This window comes from Grus americana, chromosome 7, assembly GCF_028858705.1.
Source record: "Grus americana isolate bGruAme1 chromosome 7, bGruAme1.mat, whole genome shotgun sequence".
NCBI classification, from domain to species: domain Eukaryota; kingdom Metazoa; phylum Chordata; class Aves; order Gruiformes; family Gruidae; genus Grus; species Grus americana.
This window is the reverse complement of record NC_072858.1, coordinates 10,055,984-10,079,714: the sequence shown is the minus strand read 5'-3', so window position 1 is coordinate 10,079,714 and position 23,731 is coordinate 10,055,984. Positions and strand designations below refer to the sequence as shown.

The following is a 23,731-nucleotide window of genomic DNA, read 5'->3' as shown; positions in this document are numbered from 1 at the left end:
AAATAATTCTAATGCAAGGAAAATACTGTGTTTCATTGTTAATTTATACTGTTCCCATCTTTGATACTTACTGATTTGAAACGTTTACCAGCGGTCAGTGCAGTGATTATCTGGACAGGATGCGCTTATTTGATCAGGGCAATCTGTTGAACATTAAACACTATTTGAAACACAGTTAATTATTTGCACTGAATTAGCTAACTCTCGAATGATTGTGGCTTGTCTGTAAAAACGTAGGCAAGAAGAAAAAGCTAATTTCAAGAAAAAACGAGCGTAAGGATGGTTAACAGTGCTTTGACCCTCCAGGTTCTTCCACTGGTCATTCTCCTAGGGAACACACATTTGTGCGTGAGTATGTTTTTATATCATTTTTCTTGCCACGTGCCAGCTCTGGTCCTTGCTGAGCCCTTCCCGGGCAGCTGGAGCATTTAGCTGAGTATCCGCATCTCAGGGTAGCGAGGTGCCCAAGTAAACGCTGCTTAAGAGGAGAGCCCGATGCGGTTTTTTCTGGAGCAGATACCTACAGTGACAAGGAGTGGCCCGTCTGGGTGCGCTCCCAGGGGTGTGCGAGGCTGGGGAGTGCAGTCGCTCCCCCAGCCCTGGGTGCTGAGCGATGCTCCAAACCTCTGGGCTGCAGCGTGGGCTGCTCGTCATCATGCTGAAGGGACTGGGTGTCAGATTAAACAGGTCAGGGCTATGCGCCGGCTTGGCGGTTTTGCAATCTCTTTCATCAGAGGTTAAATTTACCCTGGCTATATGTTTTGGATGGCTGAATTATCATTGCCGCTAACGTGGAAGGAAGGTTAATGGCAAAATATTCAACATAGCTAGAGATGGCCAGAGCCCTGCTCTGGCAGAGCCCGATATACTTTCCCAAATCTATTCATCTCCCCTTTAAAGATGACTGAAAGAATGACTCGTAGCAAAGCAAAGTTAAAAGTCAGTTTTAAAAACATTTCTTTTGTTCCTCCAAGCACTGCAGTGAAGTAGATTTTCTTATGAAGGAATTTGAGGTTCTTTCAAACCTCTGCTTTCTTAATGACGGTTCCTATGCATGCAGGTTCATATTTACTGAAATGCGTTGCAAAATTTCAGATGTTGACATGTTTAAATTGATTCCTTTGGGAAAAATGTATAGTAAGGGATTTTAATGGGTTGTAGATCTTTTTGAAGACCTCCACGAATTTACGATCAGGGATTTTCACAAGACAATAGGGTGTTTATTAATTATTGTATCATCAGGACTATCTATCCGCTGGCAGCAGTGGATATGGCACACTTGATCCACCGGTACATGTGGCAGCTTACTGGGGGGATCAGTTCTAGGGTGGTTCAATGCCAGTTTTACAGATGTTGTGGGAACCCAGTCTTATATAAATATGCTCATCATGAATTGACTGTGTTAATTCACACTCAGTGAGGAAGATGTAGGTGCAGTCTTAGACAACACAAAGTCTTGCACAGACTTTTCCTAGCTAGTCCTGAATGTTAGATTCATTCACTAGTTTTGACAATCCTAATCTGACTTGCAGTAAATATTGCTTTGGAAAATGTAGTGTGTATCTCCCCCTGCCCCTGAAAATTCATTAACATTGCTAAAATGCAAAAGCAATTCTGCTGTCACTGAGAAGCAGCACGACAGAATATTCAGCAGGCTAGTTTTTAATAAAACATGTTTTTTCTTCATAATTAATCTAACAAGGTTTTCTGGCTTAGCACTTGGCATGGATCCCAGAAAAAAAAGAGGCGAATGAGTCGCCGTGACGTGACCATTGCATGACAAACATGTTATGAGAGGACATTTTTGCCTTAATGATTTCTTCCAAAGAAAAAGTTACACTGAAATAGTTTGAACGAAAAAACAATAGACTTTGCATTTTGCTGAAACCATAGAAAACACCCTTAAAGTCCTATATCTGTCCTTTCCCAGAACTATCTACCTTCATCATTCTCATTTTTATTTTACTCTGGTTTTAGGAGTTTTTATATGTAACACTCTGATTAATAAATGTTATTGGTGAAATATAGCAGAAGTCAAATGTAGATTTAGGCAGTAGCTTGTATCGAGTCAGTGAAAATAGAACAGGAAAGCACTCAGACATTCATGGACCTGGTGGGTTTGGAGCAGGACCCTAAGGCAAAAATTTCCACTTGGTTCTTTCATATTACCTGAAGAGAAACTGATTTCACTTGCATGAATCCAACTATTTCCATAAAAGGCAGGAAGCTGCATGCTGGGTGCAAGGGAGAACAAAATTTGGTCCTTTATTTTAGCATATGTGATGGAACTGCACCAAAGATTGTCTCTTCAGACATGACAGGTCTTCTCAGGCTGTTTGGTTGGTTTTTTTGGGTTTTGTTTCTTTTTTTTAAATTTCAGTAGGTCCTCACTGATGCACACATCAGCTCTGTAAGAGCAGGAACTTTTAGAGAAATCAATACGCTTTTGCTCCGCAAGATCCTGTAGTAGAAATGTGCCTGCCATAAGGTGTTGTATTAAGTACTCCTTACTTTGCCAAAAAGAAATCCAAAGAGCTCTGCTGCAGCAGGTTGTATCGACATTCAGACACGGCAATTCAGCTGCCTATCCTCCCTGACTTGGGCTTGTATTGAAGCAACTTTTCTGAAATAATACACACAGATTTAAATGGTGTGCTTAAACGTTGTGCTGACTTGGGCTAGAGAAATCCACAACAGGACGAGACCAATTTGGGCCCACAACACCCTGGTGACAGAGCTGCTCATATACCAGGCTGCAGCTCCCATTTAACAACCCTCTAAAGTGCTTCAGCACATGCTTGCAGGAAAAAAAAAAAGGTGATTTTTAAATAAACAGGTGTTCAGATCAGGCTTTTTTCCTCGTATCAGTGTTCCCTCCAAACTCAACACCCCTGGCAGCAGAGAGGAAGAAACGCAGGAGTCAGAGAAGCAGAGGTGGCTCTTCACTGAATATTTTAGAACTTCAGAAATTTGATGTGTTCTTAGTTGTGATGGAAAGTGTTTTGAAGTCACTAGCCATGCCCAGTCCAATAACCAAGTGCACTTAGTAGCAGAAAGGGAAGGCTTAAGATCAAACAGTTGCAAAGAGAACTTATCATCAGTGCCTATCTCTTAGCTGGCCCACAGCGGGTAGGAAGCTGTTACCAGCAGTACAGGTCTTTCCTTGCCTCAGGTGCTTGGAGACCAACATTTTAGGGTGTCCCAAAGTGAACTCTGTCTGATGTCTTTTTCTACCCACCAGCAGATCTATTCCTGCAGTAAACTCCCACTGCTGCTCCCCCTCACCCTCTCCCCAGCACTGCACCGCTCACGCGAGGGCTTTATGCTCCGTTGCATTGTGAACCGATCACTGCAAAGAGAAGTGAACCCTGTCAAGCCCGTCTCAATTTGTGGCCCATCAGGTGTAATGCCCTTCTGCAGCGCTCACCTAAATTTGCCTGATGCAGCAGGAAAGCAACAAAGCCTTGGGAGCGCCCCCAGCTAATTGTGCACCGTGCTCTCCGAGAGGGAAGCGTTCCTCGCTGACCCCTGAAGGCAATCAGCTTATGCCCTGAAGCGTGCAGGTTGATATCCCGTGTAACTAAAGGGACTTAATGACTTTGCATAAGCTTTAAGTCTAGCAGTATAACCTGCATTCCTGGCACCGGCTGCAAAAGTGTTTGATAGCGCGGCACGCTTGTGTCAGTGTGACGAGGCTGGCTCCTGCAGCCCCCTTGAAAGATTTTGTAGCTTCCCCTTGTTGTGGCATCCAAGGCTGACCCTGTTTTCCACCTGGGAGCGCAAGCACACCTCATCCACCATTGAGCAACTTTAAAAACAGCCAGCTGCTAGCAGGCCACCTCTCACGGTGCAAAGATTAACTTGGAAACTTTGATCTCTTGGAAAACAGGAGCAGGTAACTCCTGTGCAGAGAACCAAGCTGGTTTCAGCAGCACCTCCGAGGGCTGTTGCTTTTTTCCTGGATCCCTGTGGTTTTTGTATCAGGTGGGAAAGGTTCACAGCTGAATAATCAGCCAAATGAAGACTTTAAATGTGAACTTCTCTGTGTACCCTGGGACCAGTCGATAAGGAACATGTCATTTACTCTGAGGCACATGTTGCGTTTCAGTGTGGAGGCAGGAGACGTCTTGCTAGCAGAGAGGTGAAGAGCTCTGAGGTTTTGGTGGAATCCTTTCAGAGAATGGTTTCCCAGGCTAAAAATACAACATGTATTGCATGTGTGCTCCAGATGATAATATGCCCTGCTTTCATTATACTGCAACCATGGCCTTGGCTGAGAAATACAATGTCATTGCTGGAAAAGCCACTTTCCCTTGAAGTTCAAAGACTGTCACTACCCAAGATGGTTGCAGGCAAAAATCTGGCCGATTGTAAGAGCATCAGAACTGTCGATTCCCTCCTCCTTTGGCGAGAAGCCCAGACAAAGGTTCCCACTGAGAGCTGTCAGCGGGATCAAGGGGTTCACTACGAAAAGGCAGTAGTTGTGTCTGCCCTCCTGGCTCCTTCATGCCTCATGTCAGTCGTGGATGGAAGTTGATCAAATATCCATCCTTGTTCTCCAGTTCTTCCCCATCCCACTTCCTTCTCAGCTATGAAGCTGTGACTGCCCAGAAGAACAAATGAAGGGGGCAATATTTGTTTTGCTGTTGTGGAGGCCACTTCTTGGCAAGTTGTAGGAGAATTTGCATGACTTAGTGCAATCAAGTGAGTAAGCCAATTCCTACCAATGCAGTTTAATGTTTGAACTCCCATGGTGCTTTGTTGCAAAGTGTGTGTATGTGTGGAGGTAGTTTTCATCCCTCTGCTCGCCTGTCATGCCAGCCTGAGTAGCTACGCTGTTTTCTCAGAATTACTTCTGTTTTGCACACGTGTAAATTCACAGCCTAACCCTGGCTTGTCGCCTTTGTGCTGCCTGTTTCTCCACCTGCTTTTGTGTTTTAATTATTCATTTTGATTGTAATAAGGGGTAGCAAATGTACCTGAGACACAATCAACAGTTCAACTGCAGAATGCCCTTGGCAGCTGTAAATAATTTCCCTTGAATTTGGGGTCAAATCTTCCTGGCTTTATTCAGAAAGTATCACCAGAGATTAACTGGACATTTTTATCTGAGAAAGAGCTGTAGGATTCTGTCCTGAGACCAAGAAAGCTCATGATTCTGGCATTACTCTTTGAAATCTATTACATTTCATTAGTCTCTCTTTCTTGAGGAGTTGAAATGGAAAAATGCAGAGTATCATGTATCTGCAGTGTTTAACCTTGGTACAAAGCCCAATTAGCAAAGTTTTGATAGTTCTTTGGAGAAATGAAGCTTTAGTGAAGTGCTAATCATTACGATGATGGCAACAACAAAGGTCAGGTGAAATTAGGATATTTTGAATTTCAGCCATTTTTCCACCATTTTTTCTAGAAGCCCTATAAATGTAATCGGCTCCACACTCAGCAATGCACCGGTACCCGTATAAAATGTCTCTCCCAGATTTTTTTTTTTTTTGCAGTGTTTCTTTTTTATGAGCCTAAAGTAATAAAATTTAAAATTGCTCTCCGCAAATTCTTCTAGCTTCGTCCCCCGTCTCTACGGACCTGCTACGAACAGGATCCAGCGATTTTATTCCCTCTTGAGAGAGCACACAAAGTATCGGTGTCGAGCTGCAGCAAGGAGACTGTTTGGTGAAGCCAGCCCCACAGTCTAATTTCTTCTCTCCCCCTCCCCTCCTCCTCCTTTTGTTCGATTCCTGCTCCTGGCTGGGCTCAGTATTGCACCTCGTCGGAAGGACAAGATCCTCCTCTGCTGGCCATGAGCAATACGGCACGGCAGGCAGGAGGCCCTGCCTTCACTGCCCTGCCTGCACCCCCTCCTGCAGCCCCCATCCTGCATCCCACCTCCTGCATCCCCCGTTCCGCATCCCGTATCCCCCCACGGCACGGAGGAAAGGGCGAGCTCAAGCGGGCAGGAGGGAAGGAGTCGAGCGCTTCTCCCTCCTCTGCTGCGAACCGCCATGGAAAGCTTCATGCAGGGAGTCAAAGGGCTAAAATTGGGCCCTGGGCTGGCTAGTGCAGGTGAAAAGGCTTCAGAACCAGTGTGGTCTGGCAAGTGGTCCAGTGGACCTCAGAAGGGAGGAGAAAAGTCTCCACAGCGAGACGTCAGCTCTGCCTGGGGTTTGTCCCCACGGCTCTGCTGCTGCAGCTTGTGACAGACGCATGAGCAGGGAAAAGCCCCAGGACAAAATGGGACACCGGAGCCTTATGGTAAAGATTGGGTTCAACTCTTGGACTCTCTGTGCCAGGTGATGCAGGAGATTTTGATCCCAGTAACTTTTGTACTGTGGCAGCAAATATAGGCCTTCATCCAAAAGTGGGAACCAAAATTTGGGACTCAGATGCCCTAGAGTACAGGCCACTGCCTGCTCTGAAGGATGTTACTGGAAACCTGCACATTTTCTAGGGCACCAGTTTATGGCAAGAGGGAGTTCAGAGTATCTGCCCTCCTGCAGGCAGCTCTGCCCATGGAGGAGTGCTTGGACAGGAGGGGTGGTGGGAAAAGAAAGTAGTACAGCAAAGTGCTAGGTCTTTCATCTTTCTTCTTTTCTTGGTGTGTGAGCCATCCCCTTGGGCGTCGTGAGACTATCATCAGCTCTGCTCTACAGCTGGGGGAAACCGAGGCACAGAACAGCATGATGCAGTCGAGTGCTGCTCAGCCTGGGCTGAAACCCTCTGACATTCCCGCGTGGTGTCAAGGGCTGCCCCGTATGCAGGGGCAACCTCACTGAACTCAAACCCTTCTGCCCCCAAACCCTTCCCAAGCCCATCAGGCAAACAGCACAACAGGGCGCCGTGGAGAGCTGGGGAGGGAGATGAAACGTTTCTTGCTTCATCCTGCTCCCGTTGCTGCTTCCTTGTTCTTTGTTTCATCTGTTCCTCCGAAAGAAAGGAGTACACTGGCAGGGTTTGTTTTGGCCTGTGTTCATGGATGAACGCTACCACTAATTGTAAATGGAGCAATTAGACCTTTTCCTTCTATAATCTCCATTGCATCCAGGGTCTGGCAAAGGATCTGACGAACCCTGTACCTGCACTCAAGAAACATATACACCAAGGGCAGAGCTTTTACAGCCTTCTCATTTACCATCATCTCTGCTCTCATTCGGGGGGGCAATTGTGTGAGTGCGTGTGTCCTTCCAGCTGCAAAGGATTTAGTTATGTATGTGTGTGGCTCACTTAAGTGCACCTGGAAAGGGGCTCCGCTGAGCGGTTCAGGGGACATCGCTCTCATTAAAGTCAGTGGGAAAGGGAGTGCTGGAGTGTCTGTTCTCCCTGGCTCAAACACAAGAGGGACGCAAATGTGCCTGAAGCAAAAACTCATTTATATATTCCAGATAATATTCGCAAATCTGAATTCTGAGCTTTTTTTGTCCTGTTTCTTATTCGTTGCTTCTGTAGCAATTCCTAGGTGCACATAATACTCGTATGTGAGTGTGTGTGTATGTATACTGCCTTGATTATGAGTGTTAAATTGTATGGAAATACGTTTTTCTTCTAACAAATCATGTGAGGAATGAAGAATAGCAGCTCCAAATCTCCTTCTTTACACCTGCTGTTAGCACACGTATTCTTGTCACAGGCAGGTAATCCTGTCCGCAGCTGGGATTTAGAGCAAGAAGGAAAGTGAGCTGAAATCTTCACACGGGGGATACATCCCGGTGTGGAGCCAGTGCATCTCCTTTCAGACAAGCCTCACTCACACGCTTCAAAGGCTGAGAGCTGTTTTCCTTCTTCTGTTCCCTTTTGTCACTTGCCCTTGATCATGAGCCAAACAGGAAAGGCTGGAGCCCTGCGTTGGAGGGCAGACACATGGCGTTTCCTCACGGGAAGTGCCAGAAATGTTCTCCTCCATCCAAAGGTTGTTGACAGCCTTCCAGTTTGGAGGTCCAGATCCCACCAGCAGCACCAGACGTAGGCTCCTGGGCCGTGCCGCACTGCCTGACCTCCGCTCTGCCCTGCCTGAGCACGTCCCGTCCTCCAGCTTTGGCAGCCGGCTGGAGCATGGCCTCTGTCCGTATCTCAGAGGAGTTAGACAAATAGCCAGTGCACCGTCACTTGATAAGCAAAAAGGCAATTTAACTTCTTCAGGACAAGTTTTTCCCAAAGCACGCCCAGCCTGCAGCTTGGGCTGGATGCTCAGAAAAGCCAGAGCTCCCGCACAGGTTGTTGAGAGCAGTGGGCTTTTTAAGACATTTTGTTAATCTTTAGAAAGAGCTCTTAAAATCCAGCCCAGTTAGCTCCAAACTGACTCTCTGCCCTTTTTTATCTCATGCAGGCTTCCCATTTCTTCTCCCTGGCCAACCTGCTGCATGGTAAGTGGTTTCCACTTCTTCACTTTAACTTCTGCACACAACACTGAGAGGCTGGTGCCATGGTCCATCAAGAGCCTTCGCTAGTGCCCAGCGCTGAGTTTTGTTAACTTGATGTGCAGCTTTGCTGAGCTTAAAATAAGGCCTATGATGAAGTAGAAAGGCTGCTTGACTTTGGACAGGTAATATGGTGAGCACTTTCAGACCTGTATATGTGCTGTGTGTCGGTGCAGGGGATAATGCTGCATCGGGTCCCAGCCAGGACCATGTCTGGCACATTGGAGCCCAAAACAGAGGCGTAACAGCGGTACCAGTTTGCAGCTGATCATGGGGTGCTCCTGGACTGCACCTGCAACTCCTGGTCCTGTTCCAAGCCAGGACTTTTCTGGCATTCTGTGGCTTGTTGCGCTCAACGCAGCTTTGGGTGACGCATTGGGTCACGGGCTGGAGGAGAAGTCGCAGTGCTGGGCTGCAAACTTCACAGAAGGATAAGCAAAGAGTCTATCTGTGCGTGCAAATTGAAGGTCAAATAAATGAAGGCTAACTTTCCCTTGCAGCATACACATAACTGTGGAACTTATTCCCACAAGGCTTTCTCCAAAGTGCAAGAAGGTTGAAAAAGTGTTAACAAGCTCATGCAAGTAAAAATCATTGATGCAGCATTAAGATGTTGATAAGAGAAAAGCTGTGATGAATGTTGTGTGAGGATCTGTAGATATTGTGTGAGGATTTGTACATCCTTTTGCAGCCCACTTGGACTATGTAAAGGATTACTGTTTTATTGCTAAGTTTAGTATTTTTGCAGGCAAACCATGCTCCTCTTTTTCTTGATTTCAGTAGCTCTTAGGTCTGAGTTTATAATTTACAGTTAATAAAGTATTACATGACTTTTCCTCCTTTTCCTGCAAACAAGAGTCTTACTCTTTTACTCTTTTACTCTTTTACTCTGCACTCACAATTCAGCCACATTCCTCTTCATTCCAGTGGCATTTTGGCTTCCAGGTCAAACCTGCAAGTCCAGCAGCCTTGTAGCTCCTACCGCGCCACTTCTTGCTCCAAGTCAATGTTGCTCTTCTAACGAGATGTGTGTGGAAAGCAAATACCCAAATCATTCACGCATCTGAGCTCAGTATTTAACTTCTGCAAGTATTTGGCCACAGAGCCATGTAGGCTTTACACACAAACCTTGCGCAAACCAGCTGATCTGCTTTTCAATGATGGAGCTTTCGCAATTTCTTTATTCATTCCCTCCCTGATGTTGTATGGTCCTTACTTCTGTCCTGTCGTGCTTCCCATCCTCCTACGAGTCCCCACACCTTCAGCCGTCATTGTCCACCTTCGCCCAGCGCCCGTCCCTCCCAGGAAAATGCTCTGTAAAACTGGTTTTAAGTAACAGCCCCAAAACTATTTGAAAGGCTTGCTGGCTTTGTTGTTAGCTGGTCTCGCTTTTTTCACAATTTCTTTCTGAAGCCCCAGATACTCCCAGCCACAGCCTGCGTGGAAGGGAGGAAATACCGTGAGGTCTCATCTCTGCAGAAGTAAATGGGGGACATCTCGTTATTTAAAATGCAGTCAGGATTTCAGCCTCATAAAAATAACACTACATTATTCTCAGAGCTGGAGACAAAAAGGATTTTGAAAGGTGGTAGGACAACTCATCCTGCTTAAATTAGGCCAGATTTCAGTCAATCCCGAGAGGTTCAGAGAGCTTGAATAAACACTGAGTACTTTCTGGTGCTCTTGATGTGCATTGGCAATGGGCTTTAACTTTGCACATCACTCATCTTGACAACTGCAGTCCAACAAAGTTACCTCGCAATTCAGGTCACTCGATGGCGTCCTAATGCATCACTTTCCCACTCGGAACATTAGTCATGACTTGATCCAGTGAAGGTTTTGAAAACAGTGTGACTGCCAGCATTGGGATATCTGTTCTCTCCGTAACAGAGAGCCCGTGTAAGCTAATGAACAAGAGGATATTGATCAGAAATCCATCACTTGATTGACAGTTCTTGGCAATGTGAAAAAACTGCAGATGAAAGCTTGAGCAGTTTAAAAGATCACCCAGACCTCAAAGCTGATTTGAAGCTTTAAAAGTCAATCTCTGTCTATCAGTTATGGGGGATTTTTTTTGTACTACACAGAGGAAAGTTATTCTTTGAAAATTTGCATGCAGGATGTCTAATTTAATTTCATGTAATAGTCACATTTCAGTGACAAATGTCAGATCACTGCTTTTTTTAAGTATGTTAAGGTTTTCCAGCACTTACAAAGAATGAACACTCTGATTTAGTAATATGTTTAAATCAATCAGTGTATCAGACTTTGTGCGTTAATTATGTGCTCAGATAAAAAAAAGTGTTGTTTTTGCTTTACTAAACCTATGGCTTGTTATGAATAATTAAAAAAATGGAATGGGAGCATTTCTTAAATAAGAGATGTGGAAGCCAAATAGTTATTTAGTGTCGAAGCAATGATAAATAAGAAGACACCTTTTAGTTTGATGTCATGTACCCAAGTCAGGGTTTTCTGTTCTTTGTTTTTCACTGCTTCGTGCAACTGGAGAGGACATGGAGTAGCTGGGAGATGGGAAGCAACACTCACGTGGCCCATAGAAGCTATTTCTCTTTCACAGTTCCATAAAGAGGGATGGTGATGGAGCAAGCTGGTGATTTCTCAGGTCGGCTGTACTCTCATGTCACCTTGGCTGGTCTCCCAGCCAGGCAGCTCAGCGTCCCGACTCCCACTGTTCCCACGGGGAGGCAGGATACCCAAAACGATTTGGTGATGTTTTCCAAGCCCTTTCCGCATGCACCCTTAACTCCGTGGCTTGGTCATAAAGTTTCACTTAATGGTAACTGCCAGCCCATGAGGGGGTTGCTCTGTGCCACCTGCTCAACCTCAGCCCTGGCCACCCAAAAGTGCCCTCCTCGAGGGCTGCCAGGTGCCACCCTGCTCTCAGGTGTGCACTAACCTGTCCCAAAATTGCCCGAGGGCCATCTGTCCCATCAGTGCAAATGGGGGTTTGTGCTCCTCCACCTTGCAGAGCCACCAGAAGCAGACACCCTGCAAAATGTGAATTGCATCTTGGCCAACTTGGCTTTTACCACAGAGATGCCCTCAAAATAGTCCATAATGGGTCAACAAGTAATTTCACAAGTGTTGTTAATAAATGAATAATCCATTGCTAAGAAATGATGCCAATGTAACAAAATGAAGTGACAGTATTGTCATTTCTTAACACCATACTTACACTGAGCAGTTGGTTTAAAAATCATGGTAGATGCTTCTACAATGGCTTAGCTATTTGTGCTCATTCAAAGCACTTCTTTTTCCTCTACCGACTCAAGAGAGTCCTCACCAGCCTCTGTAAAGCACGCTGGGCATGTTTGCAGTCTGCTTTTGGCAGCAGCAACTCCCTTTTTCATCCCTCATAACTTTTAACAGGTATGTCTTTTCTATACAAAGGGCACCCCATCCCTCAGAATACTTCTTTGAAGCATCTGTGGAATAAAAGCACACGTTCCCCACTAAGATTTTGCAAATAAACAGGGGAAACAAAAATCAGACTCCTTCAGACAATTCCCTCAAATTCAAATCCACTTGCAAAATCTCCCCTCCGACAAAGTGAGCTTGCAGGCTGCATTTCAGGCAAAACCCTCTTTTTGTTTCTCTTTCTTAACTACATCACATTAAATTTAATTTTGTTCACTGTAGACAATGTCCTTATCTTCCAGTGAGATCCTTCTGTTCCTCAGCAAGGCACACACTTCTGCAACATTTGCACACTGTCGAGACTCAGCTCCTGTGGAAATAATGAGCTGAGGAAAAGGAGTCTTGACTTGACATAGCAATAAATGAGGTGAAACTTTCCTCTTTTTTTTTTTTTTGGTGAGAAACGAGAGTTGGCATGTAGGAAAAAAAAAGAAGAAAAAAAGACGGTTCTATTTTAATATGAAATATAAAACGCCCATTGTACAAAAGTGGAATTTCTTTTTTTTTTCCAGAAGCAAAGAAAGAATAAAGATAAAGGCTGCAAGCGAATGAATGAGGAGAGAAAACTAAGATAATGCAGTCAATAATCAGTTCAAGGCAGAGCATTATCCATGGGGCCATCGGTCCGGCCCTAGGGGAGAGCTTTTTAAAATGTCTCTGTACGTAGCTTAGCTTTGCTCATTACCATAGCTTGTCTTTGAAACACCGGAGTGGCTTCCATCGGGAGCAGCCGTACCTGTGCAAGGAGCTGCCAGCCCACTTTAATCAACCGTCCCCCCCAAACGTGGGCTGGCAAAGCTGTGGGTCCCGCCGGCGCTGGGCTGCCGGGAGGCTGCAGGCTCCACTGAGGCAAGGACAGGCTTCTTCCTGCTGCGCCAGGACCTCACTCCTCAAAAGGGGTTTTGTGAATGGGGAGCCCCACAGGTGTGCAGCTGCCTTGGGCCCTCGCTCCTCTCCAGTTTCCCTTGAAAAGGGTTTCTGTGTCCCCCCAGGCAGCAGGCACCCATGTGCCAGTGAAGGTCTTGCCTTGCGCTGCAGCAGCAGTGATGCTGGTCATCAAAGAGGCTGGACAAAGAAAACCCCTTCTTGTAGGAATCCAATTCTCCTTTTCTGCCTGTGCTGGCGAGAGCCATCAGCATCTCCCCGGCTGTGGTGCTGCACTGGGAGCTCCTGCCCACGCCTGCAGGGCCCCCCACCATGTCCCCTCCAGGCTGCCACTGCAGGAGCCGGCTGGGCGTCCAGGGCCCTGGCGCCCTCCAGGAGCAGCAGCGAGGGCAGGGCCGGGGCCAGCGGTGCTCAGGGTGGCCATGCTGGGCATTGGGCAAGCTCTGCCTGTGCCAAGGAAGAGCTGAACGGCACCTTTGGTCCTTGAGGTGATGCGAGCTCTAGACCCGCTGACATCCCAAATCAGCTGAAGGAGTAAAGTACTGTCCATCCCAGGGAATAACTTCTCGCATTCCTTCTCTCCTTCTAGTCATTTTAATTCCTCTGTTCCTCCACCCTCTTCTCACCCCTCCCTGCAGACGAGGCTGACAACTACGAGTACTACGATGAATACACACAACCGGAGCAGAAGCCCTCCCTCCAGCAGCAGTCCTCGGAGGACCCTGACTGGTTTGAGGCATTTTTTGGCTACAGCGATACCACAAAAGGTACCTCTGAGGGTGGGCAGGGAGGCGAGGAAGGGGTAAAATCCCAACCCTCTGCTTGCAGCACGAGTGTGGCAGGCCTCGGCTGCCAGCCTGCTCTCGAAATGCCTGCATCAAAGGGATGAGTTAGGAGGATTGTTTGCAGTGTTCTCCTTTGTATTTCTCTTGTAAGGAGCCTGTGTTTTATCTCCAGGTTTCACAGGATGGATTCTGATCATGCAGAACATTTCTGATTGCTACTACAAAAAAGCACAGGCTTATTTGTCTATAGACACTGTAAGATGTAATTGCTGTTTTCATGGGATATATGTTCTGTATTTATGCTGGGAACCAAATGTAGAGCAGGTTTCCTTTCTTTTTTTTCCTCTTTTTTCTCAGTTGCAGGGTCTTTTATTTTCTTTTCTTTTCTTTTCTTTTCTTTTCTTTTATTTTCTTTTCTTTTCTTTTCTTTTCTTTTCTTTTCTTTTCTTTTCTTTTCTTTTCTTTTCTTTTCTTTTCTTTTCTTTTCTTTTCTTTTCTTTTCTTTTCTTTTCTTTTCTTCCAAACTTCAGGAGAACAGGAAAGGATCCTCAAGATTGCTCAGGGAATACAAAAGGAGAGACAAGGAAATTGCCTGCAACAGCTCCTGGGTTATCCCCTGGTACAAAGAAAGCAGAGCTGGCATGTGGCTGTCCCCAACACCAATTGCTCCTGGCAGCCTGGAGTGGAGTGGAGAGGCTGAGCACTCAAGTGACTCTCAGCGGGTGCCTGCTCCCTTGGAGCAAAGCCACCCAGGTGTATGATACAGCATACTGGTGGTGGATGGCTTTTCCAGGGGAGATTTAGTGTCATGATGCAATCAGGACAATGCCAAATCCAGATACCTCCACACTAAGTGCATGAAGGCAGATGCCCAGGGCCACCTCTGGCTCTTAAGGCATCTGCTTCTGCTGCTGCCATAGAGGCAAATCTGTCCCTGAGCAAAAGAAGGGACTTGCCCCGTTACATCTCTATCATAGACATGGCAAAGGGAGCTGAGGAGCTCCAAACTCAAAGCTGTGAGCTGTTACAGCTTGCACAAAGCTCTGCAGCAATTCATAGCTGCTCCTGTGGCTGGTGAGCTGATGCATAAGCACAGTACATGTCACACAGGATGCTGTGCCCAGGAAGGTAGCCTTCTGCAGTCAGAAAATGCAAGAAAGTGGAAGATGGAGATGCTCAAAGTAAACCTAAAAGATCTCCATCCTTACTCCCGCAGACCCATGCTCCTCCAACCCCTGCAAGAACAACGGTAGGTGTGAAAACAGAGGAAGCAGCTTCAGCTGTCTCTGCCCTGAGCCATACACTGGGACTACATGCGAGAAAGGTAATCGCTCTTTTGCTAACTTACACTCCTTAATTTGGCATCCAGTGTTACTGTTACAGCTCTGTCAATGGCAGCAAACACAGGGCTTGGTAAGCCCACTGTCAGCCGGGCTGAGGGTTTTGACAGCCCACTGCAGTCATGTTCTTAGGTCTTACACTTAGCTCCTGTCCGTAGCTTACTCGTATCCAGTAAAATAGACTTCAGGTGTGCAGAAAGCACTCCTCTCTCCCTAGCCAGGTGGGCAGTGGGGAGCTGCTCATTGGTCCTGCAGATTTTTTGCCATAGATACAGTGAACAAGAAGGGAAATCCCAAATGAAAGCCTCTTCAGAGCTTCAGGAGAAAGCATGTCTTCCCATGTTCCCTGCGAGGACACAGTTCTTGTGCACACACAAATGCTGATGAAGTACCTCTGTTTTCCACAGTGAAGAACATGTGTCTGGAGCAGAGGTGCAACGGGGGAGACTGCCTCATTACATTAACCCCACCTTATTTTCAGTGCAGCTGCCATCATCCCTACAAGACACCCAACTGCCACCAAGGTGAGCACTCAGCAGAGCACGGAGTGAGTTGTGCTGGGGCCAGCACGGAGAGGTCACCTCACTGTGGGTGGTCAGTGGTGGGAAATCACATGCAGCCCACCACAGGGTCATCCTGCCCTCATCGTCCAGCCTGAGTCTGGCACAGCTTCCATCCGTGGGGCTGGTCAGTGATGAGTCACGCTTGATTTACAGAGCGGTGGCTCGGTCACTGGTAAAACCCCCGGTGATAAGCATTTTGCAAGAGTTTATAAGATCTCGAAGCCAACAGGCTAAGTGGGAGCTCTCCCCAGTTTCCATCGGGCATGTGAGTGGCTGTACAGTGTTCAGCACAGTGACAAGGCTGTTCTGTGTTTTCCACATTGACAGCATCTTCACCGTGCAGGCCAAACCCATGCAAAAATGGAGGTATCTGCATACGGCACAGAATCAGATCGAAATTCACCTGCAAGTGCCCTGAATCTTTCAGAGGGAGATTCTGCGAGATTGGTACGTCACAGCTCCAGGGGAGAGAGTAAGGACAAAGCCTCCAGACAACCAAGGGCTGGCCTCACCCTGCAGCAACGCTAACTGATGCTGTCACTGCACCAAGCGCCTGACTACACCTGGGGCGCTGGCCTCCTTGGGGAGAGTGTCAGAGGAAGAGGCAGACTTCTGCAGCCACCATTGGCAAAGGGACTCAAAAGACTTCCCATACTGATGTTTTCTAAGTGTGCTGCAGCAGGGTCCCACTGGTATATGAGTGAGCACACATTTCCCAGAGGTTGCACGTGTCCCATGGGGAAGGAACATCGGGCTTTCCTTAAACATTTGAAAACCGATGTAGTGAAGATTCATGTCCATTTGCCTGTGACTCCCCAGGCTGAGGGGACAGCTACTGATAAATGGATGGGTGGCCAAGGGTGTGGGATTACCCCAGCCTGCATGGAGAGCCTTCTGCCTCTGCAGCACCACCATGGGCACCACACTCCACACATATTTTTCCAAGAAGGATTTGTTTCCTTCTCTTTTAAAAGTTGATTGCACTTCAAACTCTGTGTACCACAACATGCTCCATATTGCAGGTGACTTCCTCCACCTCACCTGCAGGTTAGTTTCACAAGCCCACAACCTTCCTTTTGGCACATCCATTGCCCTAGCATGACAGCAGCTCTGTGCCCACTGCTGTCTAATCCTGCTAATACCATTTCTTGCCCAGGCCGCTGATGAAGAAATTCTGCTTTGGCATTAAGACAGCTCTTAGCTGCTAGGTCTTTACCCTGCAAAGAGGTTTCAGGCATTTGAAGTCAGTCAAGCTTCAAGCTGGACAGATGTTGGGACATTATTTTTATTTCTGGCCTATGTAGGATAAGGGATATCATTACATGACCCAGTAGGTCCTTCTGATCATCCATAAAATGAACGTATGGCAAGGAAGGGAAGGAAGAGGAACCACTTTGGGCAAGGAACAACACAAAAGTCACTTTCATATCAGCATTGTCTTCCTACAGGACTGGATGACTGTTATGAAGAGGCCTCCTCTAGGTACAGGGGAAAAGTGAACCAAGCAGTGAACGGCAAGACCTGCCTGCACTGGAATTCCCACGCTCTCTTGGACTACCCTATGAATGCCTTTATGGAGGACGCTGACTCTTATGGCATTGGTGAACATAACTTCTGCAGGTAATATTTTGAAGAAGCAACTGTAGACATCTATATCAAAGAGAGCACTGAGGACAAACTGCTCATGAATTTGACAAACTGATGATGTTAAGATCCCACATCTTTCTAGACACTGTCCATCTATAAAATACCAGGATGTTAGAGATGCATTCTCTAAGTCACTGTACTGATGTGAGGCTTCCAGAAGCAGCCATCATTTCCCTGAATCAGTCCCTCATTTTTCTTAGGGTTAAGATAGGTATGGGGATAGTAAAATAACAGAAGCCCCACTCTCTTATCTCAGGCATCTTTTTTGTCAAATATTATGAAAGAGTATCTTTGGAAGTTTGACTCTTATATGGGAGCCTGAGGCTGCTCCCCTAAGCATCCTCAGCTCCTTCACTGGTTTTGTGGCGATTTTCCCATTCCCGCTGGCTGATGCCCTCAACTGTTCCCTTCAGGAATCCTGATGAGGATGAAAAACCCTGGTGCTACATCAGAAAAAATCACAAAGTGGAATGGGACTTCTGTGACATTTCACCCTGCTCAGGAACAGGTAAAGAATTAGAAGTGAGCTGTTTGGCAGCATGTAGGTGGTCCAGACAGCAGGTGACTCCCTGTTACTCAACTCCTCCAATCTGATATTATCTCTACATTATACATCTGATGTCTCTTTCAACGCAGCTGAAGAGAGCCCATGGCCAGTAGACAGCCAAACAGACCAACCTGGATCAAATGAAATATTCAAAACATGTGGACAACCAGAAATTCAAAAGACACTCAAGAGGATCTATGGTGGCGCTAAGACCACAGCTGGCAAACATCCCTGGATGGCATCTCTGCAGATAAAGACTTCAAAAAGGAGCACACATTTCTGTGGTGGAGTGCTAATTAAAGCATGCTGGGTTCTTACTGCTGGGCACTGCATTGAGTAGGTGCATGTCCTATTCCTAGGGTAGATAAATGTATAAAAATCAGGATGGTTATTAAAGACAGTTTGGAATCCAAATTATTTGCAATTGAAATGATTGCTGGGAATCAAATTGAAAGGAAAACATATATGTGAAAAAAAGAACTCATACATAAATATATATATACACACACTTGAAAATGGTGCTTGCTAGAAGAATAACAAAGTAAACTTACCCCCCACTCACCTAAAATGAGCTAAAATAGTTGTGTGAGAGGAAAAAAGGAGGACAGTAACAAGGTTTTGCAATGTATAAAAGAAGGACTCCATGAAAACTTTAGGGAATACCATAAGCAACATCACATACTGCATCATAACTAAGATCTCCAGAGCAGCCAAAATATGCATTTTGCTTTCAATTGTTTATGTGGCAGCTAGCTTAGAATATGACATTTCCTTCAAGGTTTTTGTTGAATAGGTCAGACACCACCATCCTTGGAAACTGGTAAATAATACTCTGGAGGTCATTCCAGCACAGATGATTTTAAGTATGCCCAGACAATGGCAAGCAATTGTACTCCCATGGCTCCGTGAGTTGCCACTCATTGTCACAGCCACAGTAATAGACTGAATACACACTGCTACTCTGCCCTGAAATGCACAGAAAACCATGTTCATGCAGTTTTAAATCACCACATTTCATGACTGCAACAAGTTAAGAGCACGTGTATTGCCTGACACCACCACTTGCCTAAGTCCTCCTACAACAATCTTAGGAAATCTGGCCATGCAATATCTTGACTTCCAGATACTGAAGGTGCAGGTTTTCACCACTGCTGATAGACAACATCTGCATGTAATTTACTTTTTTTTTTTTTCCCCCCAGACATCCAGCAGAAAATCTCCAAGTAGCCCTTGGAAAGCAAGACCTCAAGAAGAAAGAGCATCAAGAGCAAATATTTGATGTGGAGAAGGTCATCGTACATTACAAATACAGAGAGAAGGATGGTGTCCCACACAATGATATTGGTAAATCCCTTTTATTGAATATTCATGTGGCTCACCTCCAGACTCAGTGGTCTGAAGGCTTGAAGCACCTCTCTCCAACTAAAGTCAATGTAAAATTAGGAAATAATTAGGCCAAATTGTGGTTTAGACCCATTTGAATCTTCGTGATGTGAATTGTGATGGGCAGGCAGAAGTCACGGTGTGGGAGGAGCAAAACAAGAGGGACAGGTCTGGCATGTAGTGCAAATAGCACATCAGGTATACACAGCTTTGCGCAGCGTTGTGTCACAGACTGGTAATGATGGTTAGGGATTAATATTTGCAAAAAATACTTTTTGTTGTTGTTTATCTTTTCTCCAGCACTACTTAAATTGAAGCCAGTTGATGGACACTGTGCAGTGGAAACAAAGTATGTGAAAACAGTGTGTCTACCTAACTTCTTCTTTCCCATTGGGACTGACTGCTTCATTTCTGGATGGGGCATGACAGAGACAGGTATTTGTGGGCTAGCTGGATTTTGGTGGGTACTTCCATGGCAAGGTGGGCTGGTACTTTCAGTAGCAATTGCCAGATCCAAACGTGGACCTAGGCACTTAGTGAAACCAAGACATGGAATTCAAAACTGAGAACGGCTAAACCCTGCCATGGAAATTACTCATTAGCAGAAATCTCCAACTGCTAGACCAACCAAACCTTTCAGAGTTCTGAAAAAATCCCCGAAGCATCTTTTTTTTTGCTTGCCATCTGACACACCATGTCATGGTTTTATCTGAAGCCAGCAATAGAAGCAAGAAAGTATCAAGAGAGAGGCTATTGTATAGTTTGTGTGTTTCAAGACAGGACCAAGAAAGACGGGAACTTTCACATGGTTTTCCAGCCCATTGGGTTGGATAAAGCTTTTCAGAAGCAGCATCTGGATCTTCAGATGCGCTGAAAAATAATAAAAAAAATCCAAATCTTTTCAAGTTCAACCAGCTCTATCCAAAACCTTTCTTGCCCGTGGTAAATCCTAAGGGGAGAAATTACTATGCTTAAAAAAAAGATAATGGCAATTTTCTGAAAAATGCATTTTCTCATGTTCTGATTGATGTGTTGCTGTAAAGCAGCAGAAGGAAAATGTGTCACTAAGGCTGCAGTAGGTGTCCTAGTGCTTTGTGACTGATACAGCCTGATACGATACATAGGACCAAATTCTCCCTTCTGATGTAACTCTCATTGAAGTCCACAAGAGACAAGCGTGTTCATTTGATCAGAATGCAGCAACAGAATTTAATGGACATTTTTTTAAAAGTTCCAAATAAAAAGTCTCTCTTAAAAAGGGGACGGGGATTTTTTTTTTTTTTTCCCAACAAAGAATATCAAGTACCCTGTACGTGTTCAAACTAGATGGCTCCTTCTTTGAGCAGAGCTATTATTAGCATTTCAGGAAATCACTGCAGAAATGGAATATTTCCTGAAACTCAAGCAGAACCAAACTTATAAACCACCTTTAATTATCTACAGATGTAGTGCTTTGAAAGTCTGGCTATTGCCTTTAGATGTCAAGTTATGTCTTTAGATTCACTGTAATTAATCATTGCCCTTAAATATTGCATGATTTTCAGTTTTCATCTGTTTCATTAGCTTGCGTGTTAAAACATCTAATGGCACCAGCCTGAGAAGTGCTGAGCAGCTCGAAGTCCCACTGGGACCCGTGGGAGCTGCAGACAACCAGCACCTTTGAAAAGCAGGATTAGACAGGTAGAGCTGATCGGAGCCAAATTCTGAATACCTGACTTTGCTTTTGTTCAGGCAACAACTCAGTGTCCTGAGGGAAGCTTCCAGGCTCCAGCTCTAACCCTTATCTTTTCAGACAGATACTTCTTTTCTTCCCAGGCTAGCTCATGCACCCCCCCTGCTCTTGCCCCTTCCCATCCAAATGGCAAGCAAGCTCCTATTTTGAACAAAGACAACATGTAACAGGACTGGGAGGAAGGTGACTCCATTTTTTTTTGGTGCACATCCCGTAGATGAACTATCCCGTCAGCTGTTAGATGCCAATGTCAAACTGATTTCGCAGAAGAAATGCAATGCACCCAGAGCATATGATCACATACTGGATGAAAGCATGTTTTGTGCGGGAAATCTTCAGAGACCCAGAGCTGATTCTTGTCAGGTCTGTTGCTTTTTCTGTATTTGAACACTAATTTTTTGTGTAAATAGTCAGGCTGTGCAGAGTAATAGCTTTGGCAGGGTGCTGCGTATGTATCTGTTTCTCCCATCAGTGTATTTCAACAGCCATCGTCTTTCTTCAGTTCAGTTTGAGATGTGTATCCCTAGAGCTAACGTTGTCACTGTCAGCCACAGGCAGTTAGAGACTAGCCTGGAAAGTCTGGCTTCTGAGGCAGTTTGTCATAATAATCTGAAAACTTGCCTTTTTTCTCTCAATTTTATTATGGCCTCTGCCATGAGCACCAATTCTAATTTGATTCTCACTATCAGAGCTAAGACTTGCAGGGAAAGTCAGGATTGATATTTCTTTCCATTACTACCAGTGCAAATGTGAAGCAAGTTCATATTTATACTGTTCTAAGCTAGGGAAGACTTTGAACAACATACCTGAGGTGCAAACTACCACTGCAAGCATATTTTGCAATAGAAATCGCCAATAAAACAAAAAATGAGACCAGTCAGCTCAGAATAAAATTATTTTGAGGGGTGTGGCAGAGATCAAGTCTTTTCATTTACACCAAGGATCACGTCTGTATCTTTCCAAGCTCAAGCTCTGAATGCCTGGTACTTTCATGTCTAGGAAATTTCGTGTGACCTTGTCAGATGTATATCACAGACTTGAACAAACAAAAACTTAAATCCAAAAAGTTTGGTATCATTTGACCTGGTTCCAGAACTGTAAGTCCACTGAGGAACTGAGCAGCATCTGATGGTACATCCGATAGGAAAAATACATCATTACAGCTTCAAAGTCTTGTGATGGCTGAGGAGCACTCTTATTTTGGTTAACATTTTGCTTCATGTTTTGGACATGTGCGCTCTTTCTCTTCAGGGAGACTCCGGAGGCCCACTAACTTGTGTAGAAAATGGCTCCTACTACGTATATGGCCTTGTGAGCTGGGGTGATGAGTGTGGGTTAAAAAACAAGCCAGGAGTTTATACCCAGGTGACAACATTTCTCAGTTGGATTAAATCCAAAATTCGGTCTAAGTAAAGGTCACTTCATTAAGAGACAGCTTTGGAATGACAAATGGTAAGGTTGAGATATTTACCTATTTTTATTTTTTCCCCAAATGCCTCCTCTTTGACCAAACATATTATTGATATTTCCTCATGGCATCTGATTTTTCTCTTTGGAAGATTTGAAAAAGACCAAAGAACTAATTGTGATCTGAATACACCATGTAAATCAAGAACAAATTCTCTGATGTCCGCCAAAAGGCATGCCCTTTGTTAGTCATTGATAACTTTGCTTCCACTGGCCTTTGTCTTGTTAAGCCACCTGAATCACACTTTTGTATTCTCTTAGGTCAGTGGTGCCAATAATCCATGAACATAAAAATCTCCAAAGATTAGAAGTATGGAATAAGATTAATCTGATTTATTCATTACAAATTATTTTATATTCTACCAATCAGGTTAATTCATCTGTAGTACAAAGGTGAGCCTGCCAGTCACCTAGTACTAATTTCATTTACAGCTTTAAATAAATATCAGATTTTGTAATACATACAGTGATAAAATATCCACACAAAAATAGAAAGATGTTATAAATTGCAATGTTTAGGCTGCTTTTCAAAACAAAAAGTTCTTAGATGCCATCTATTGTGCTTTCCAGAAAACTAGAAAAGCTACATGATTTGCAGGACAAGATGAAAATCTATTTGTGTTATGTCATGTTTCTGTTTACTTTTGATAGAGCTGCATTTTCCTTCTCTTGACTTGCAGAATTTCTGAAGCATCGGGGTTGACTGTGACCTGCTGAGATCCCTCCATCTCCAATTGGTCCTGTTAAATCAAAACCAACTAAATTGTGAGGACAGCCAGCGGACAGGAGAAGGTTTTAACAATTATTCTATAAAAATATTTGTACATTAAAAATTACCTCAAGTGGCAAAAAAATAAGCAAAATCTGAATCACTGCTCTGCACTGAGCAAATCTCTACCACAGAAAAGTGCAAAAATGAGAGCCATTCATGTAAGTCAGATACTACACATATCAAAAGACTAAATGTGCTCAAATCCTAATTTCTAATTTGAGCCCTAAATAACGAGCAAACCAGCAAACACCTGAGTTCCAGGTGGATTGCACACCTGTAGATTTCCCTGGGACCATCAGATTGTTATCATATGTAGGACTTAAGAAGATATTGCCTGCAGACCCTGCTGTCTGCATTCCTCGACCACAGTTATAATTTATTTCCTGAGTAACTTTTCAGATGGGAATGTAAATTACGGGTATGTCCTGTTTCTCTTGGGCTGGCTTATTGTTTGACTTGTTGCCAAAGTTAAAACTGAAATGAAACAAGTATTTAAAGTGCAGAACTTCTCTTTTATTGTAACTTAATGCTTCCTAATCGTAGAGTCTACAAAGGCCCTGTATGGACTTTTGCTCTCTTGTGCTGGGATGCTGCAGATTGGAAGTCATCCCTGTGGAGGTAGGGAGAAAGAAAACCTGGAAGATCCCTGCTTGTAATTTCTTGCACCTTGGGCTGGACAGAGATGGAGGAGGGTTGAGCATTCCCCCTTTGCAAAAAGCCTCCCGCAGTACTGGGGAGCCTCCCACAGCACACATTATGCTGTT

The 23,731-nt window shown here is 44.9% G+C and overlaps 2 protein-coding genes across 3 annotated transcripts in view; one reads left to right on the top strand and one right to left on the bottom strand.

Annotated features, from left to right (window-relative positions):
* The first annotated feature begins 202 nt into the window (after nt 1-202).
* On the top strand, nt 203-23,469 carry HABP2 (hyaluronan binding protein 2). The gene is made up of 14 exons (XM_054832784.1): nt 203-348; nt 8,318-8,354; nt 13,370-13,498; nt 14,733-14,840; nt 15,264-15,380; nt 15,747-15,866; nt 16,868-17,039; nt 17,480-17,574; nt 17,703-17,949; nt 18,815-18,957; nt 19,297-19,431; nt 20,946-21,091; nt 21,980-22,180; nt 22,876-23,469. Exons 1-13 carry the CDS (start codon nt 280-282, stop codon nt 22,139-22,141), a joined length of 1,680 nt encoding a protein of 559 aa, XP_054688759.1. The 5' UTR covers nt 203-279; the 3' UTR covers nt 22,142-22,180; nt 22,876-23,469.
* Nucleotides 22,507-23,731, bottom strand: part of NRAP (nebulin related anchoring protein) — a 53,781-nt gene continuing 52,556 nt past the window's right edge. For both annotated transcript variants that reach the window (XM_054832779.1, XM_054832777.1), the window contains exon 42: nt 22,507-22,935. In XM_054832779.1, coding sequence (XP_054688754.1) covers nt 22,834-22,935 — 102 coding nt within the window. In that variant the 3' untranslated portion in view covers nt 22,507-22,833. The remainder of the gene's footprint in view (nt 22,936-23,731) is intronic.

Coding starts and splice junctions, on each gene's coding strand:
- HABP2 (XM_054832784.1), top strand. CDS start 280: ATGGTTAACAGTGCTTTGACCCTCCAGGTTCTTCCACTGGTCATTCTC. Junction 349..8,317: donor TAGGGAACACACATTTGTGC/GTGAGTATGTTT, acceptor TATCTCATGCAG/GCTTCCCATTTCTTCTCCCT. Junction 19,432..20,945: donor ATGGGGCATGACAGAGACAG/GTATTTGTGGGC, acceptor CACATCCCGTAG/ATGAACTATCCCGTCAGCTG.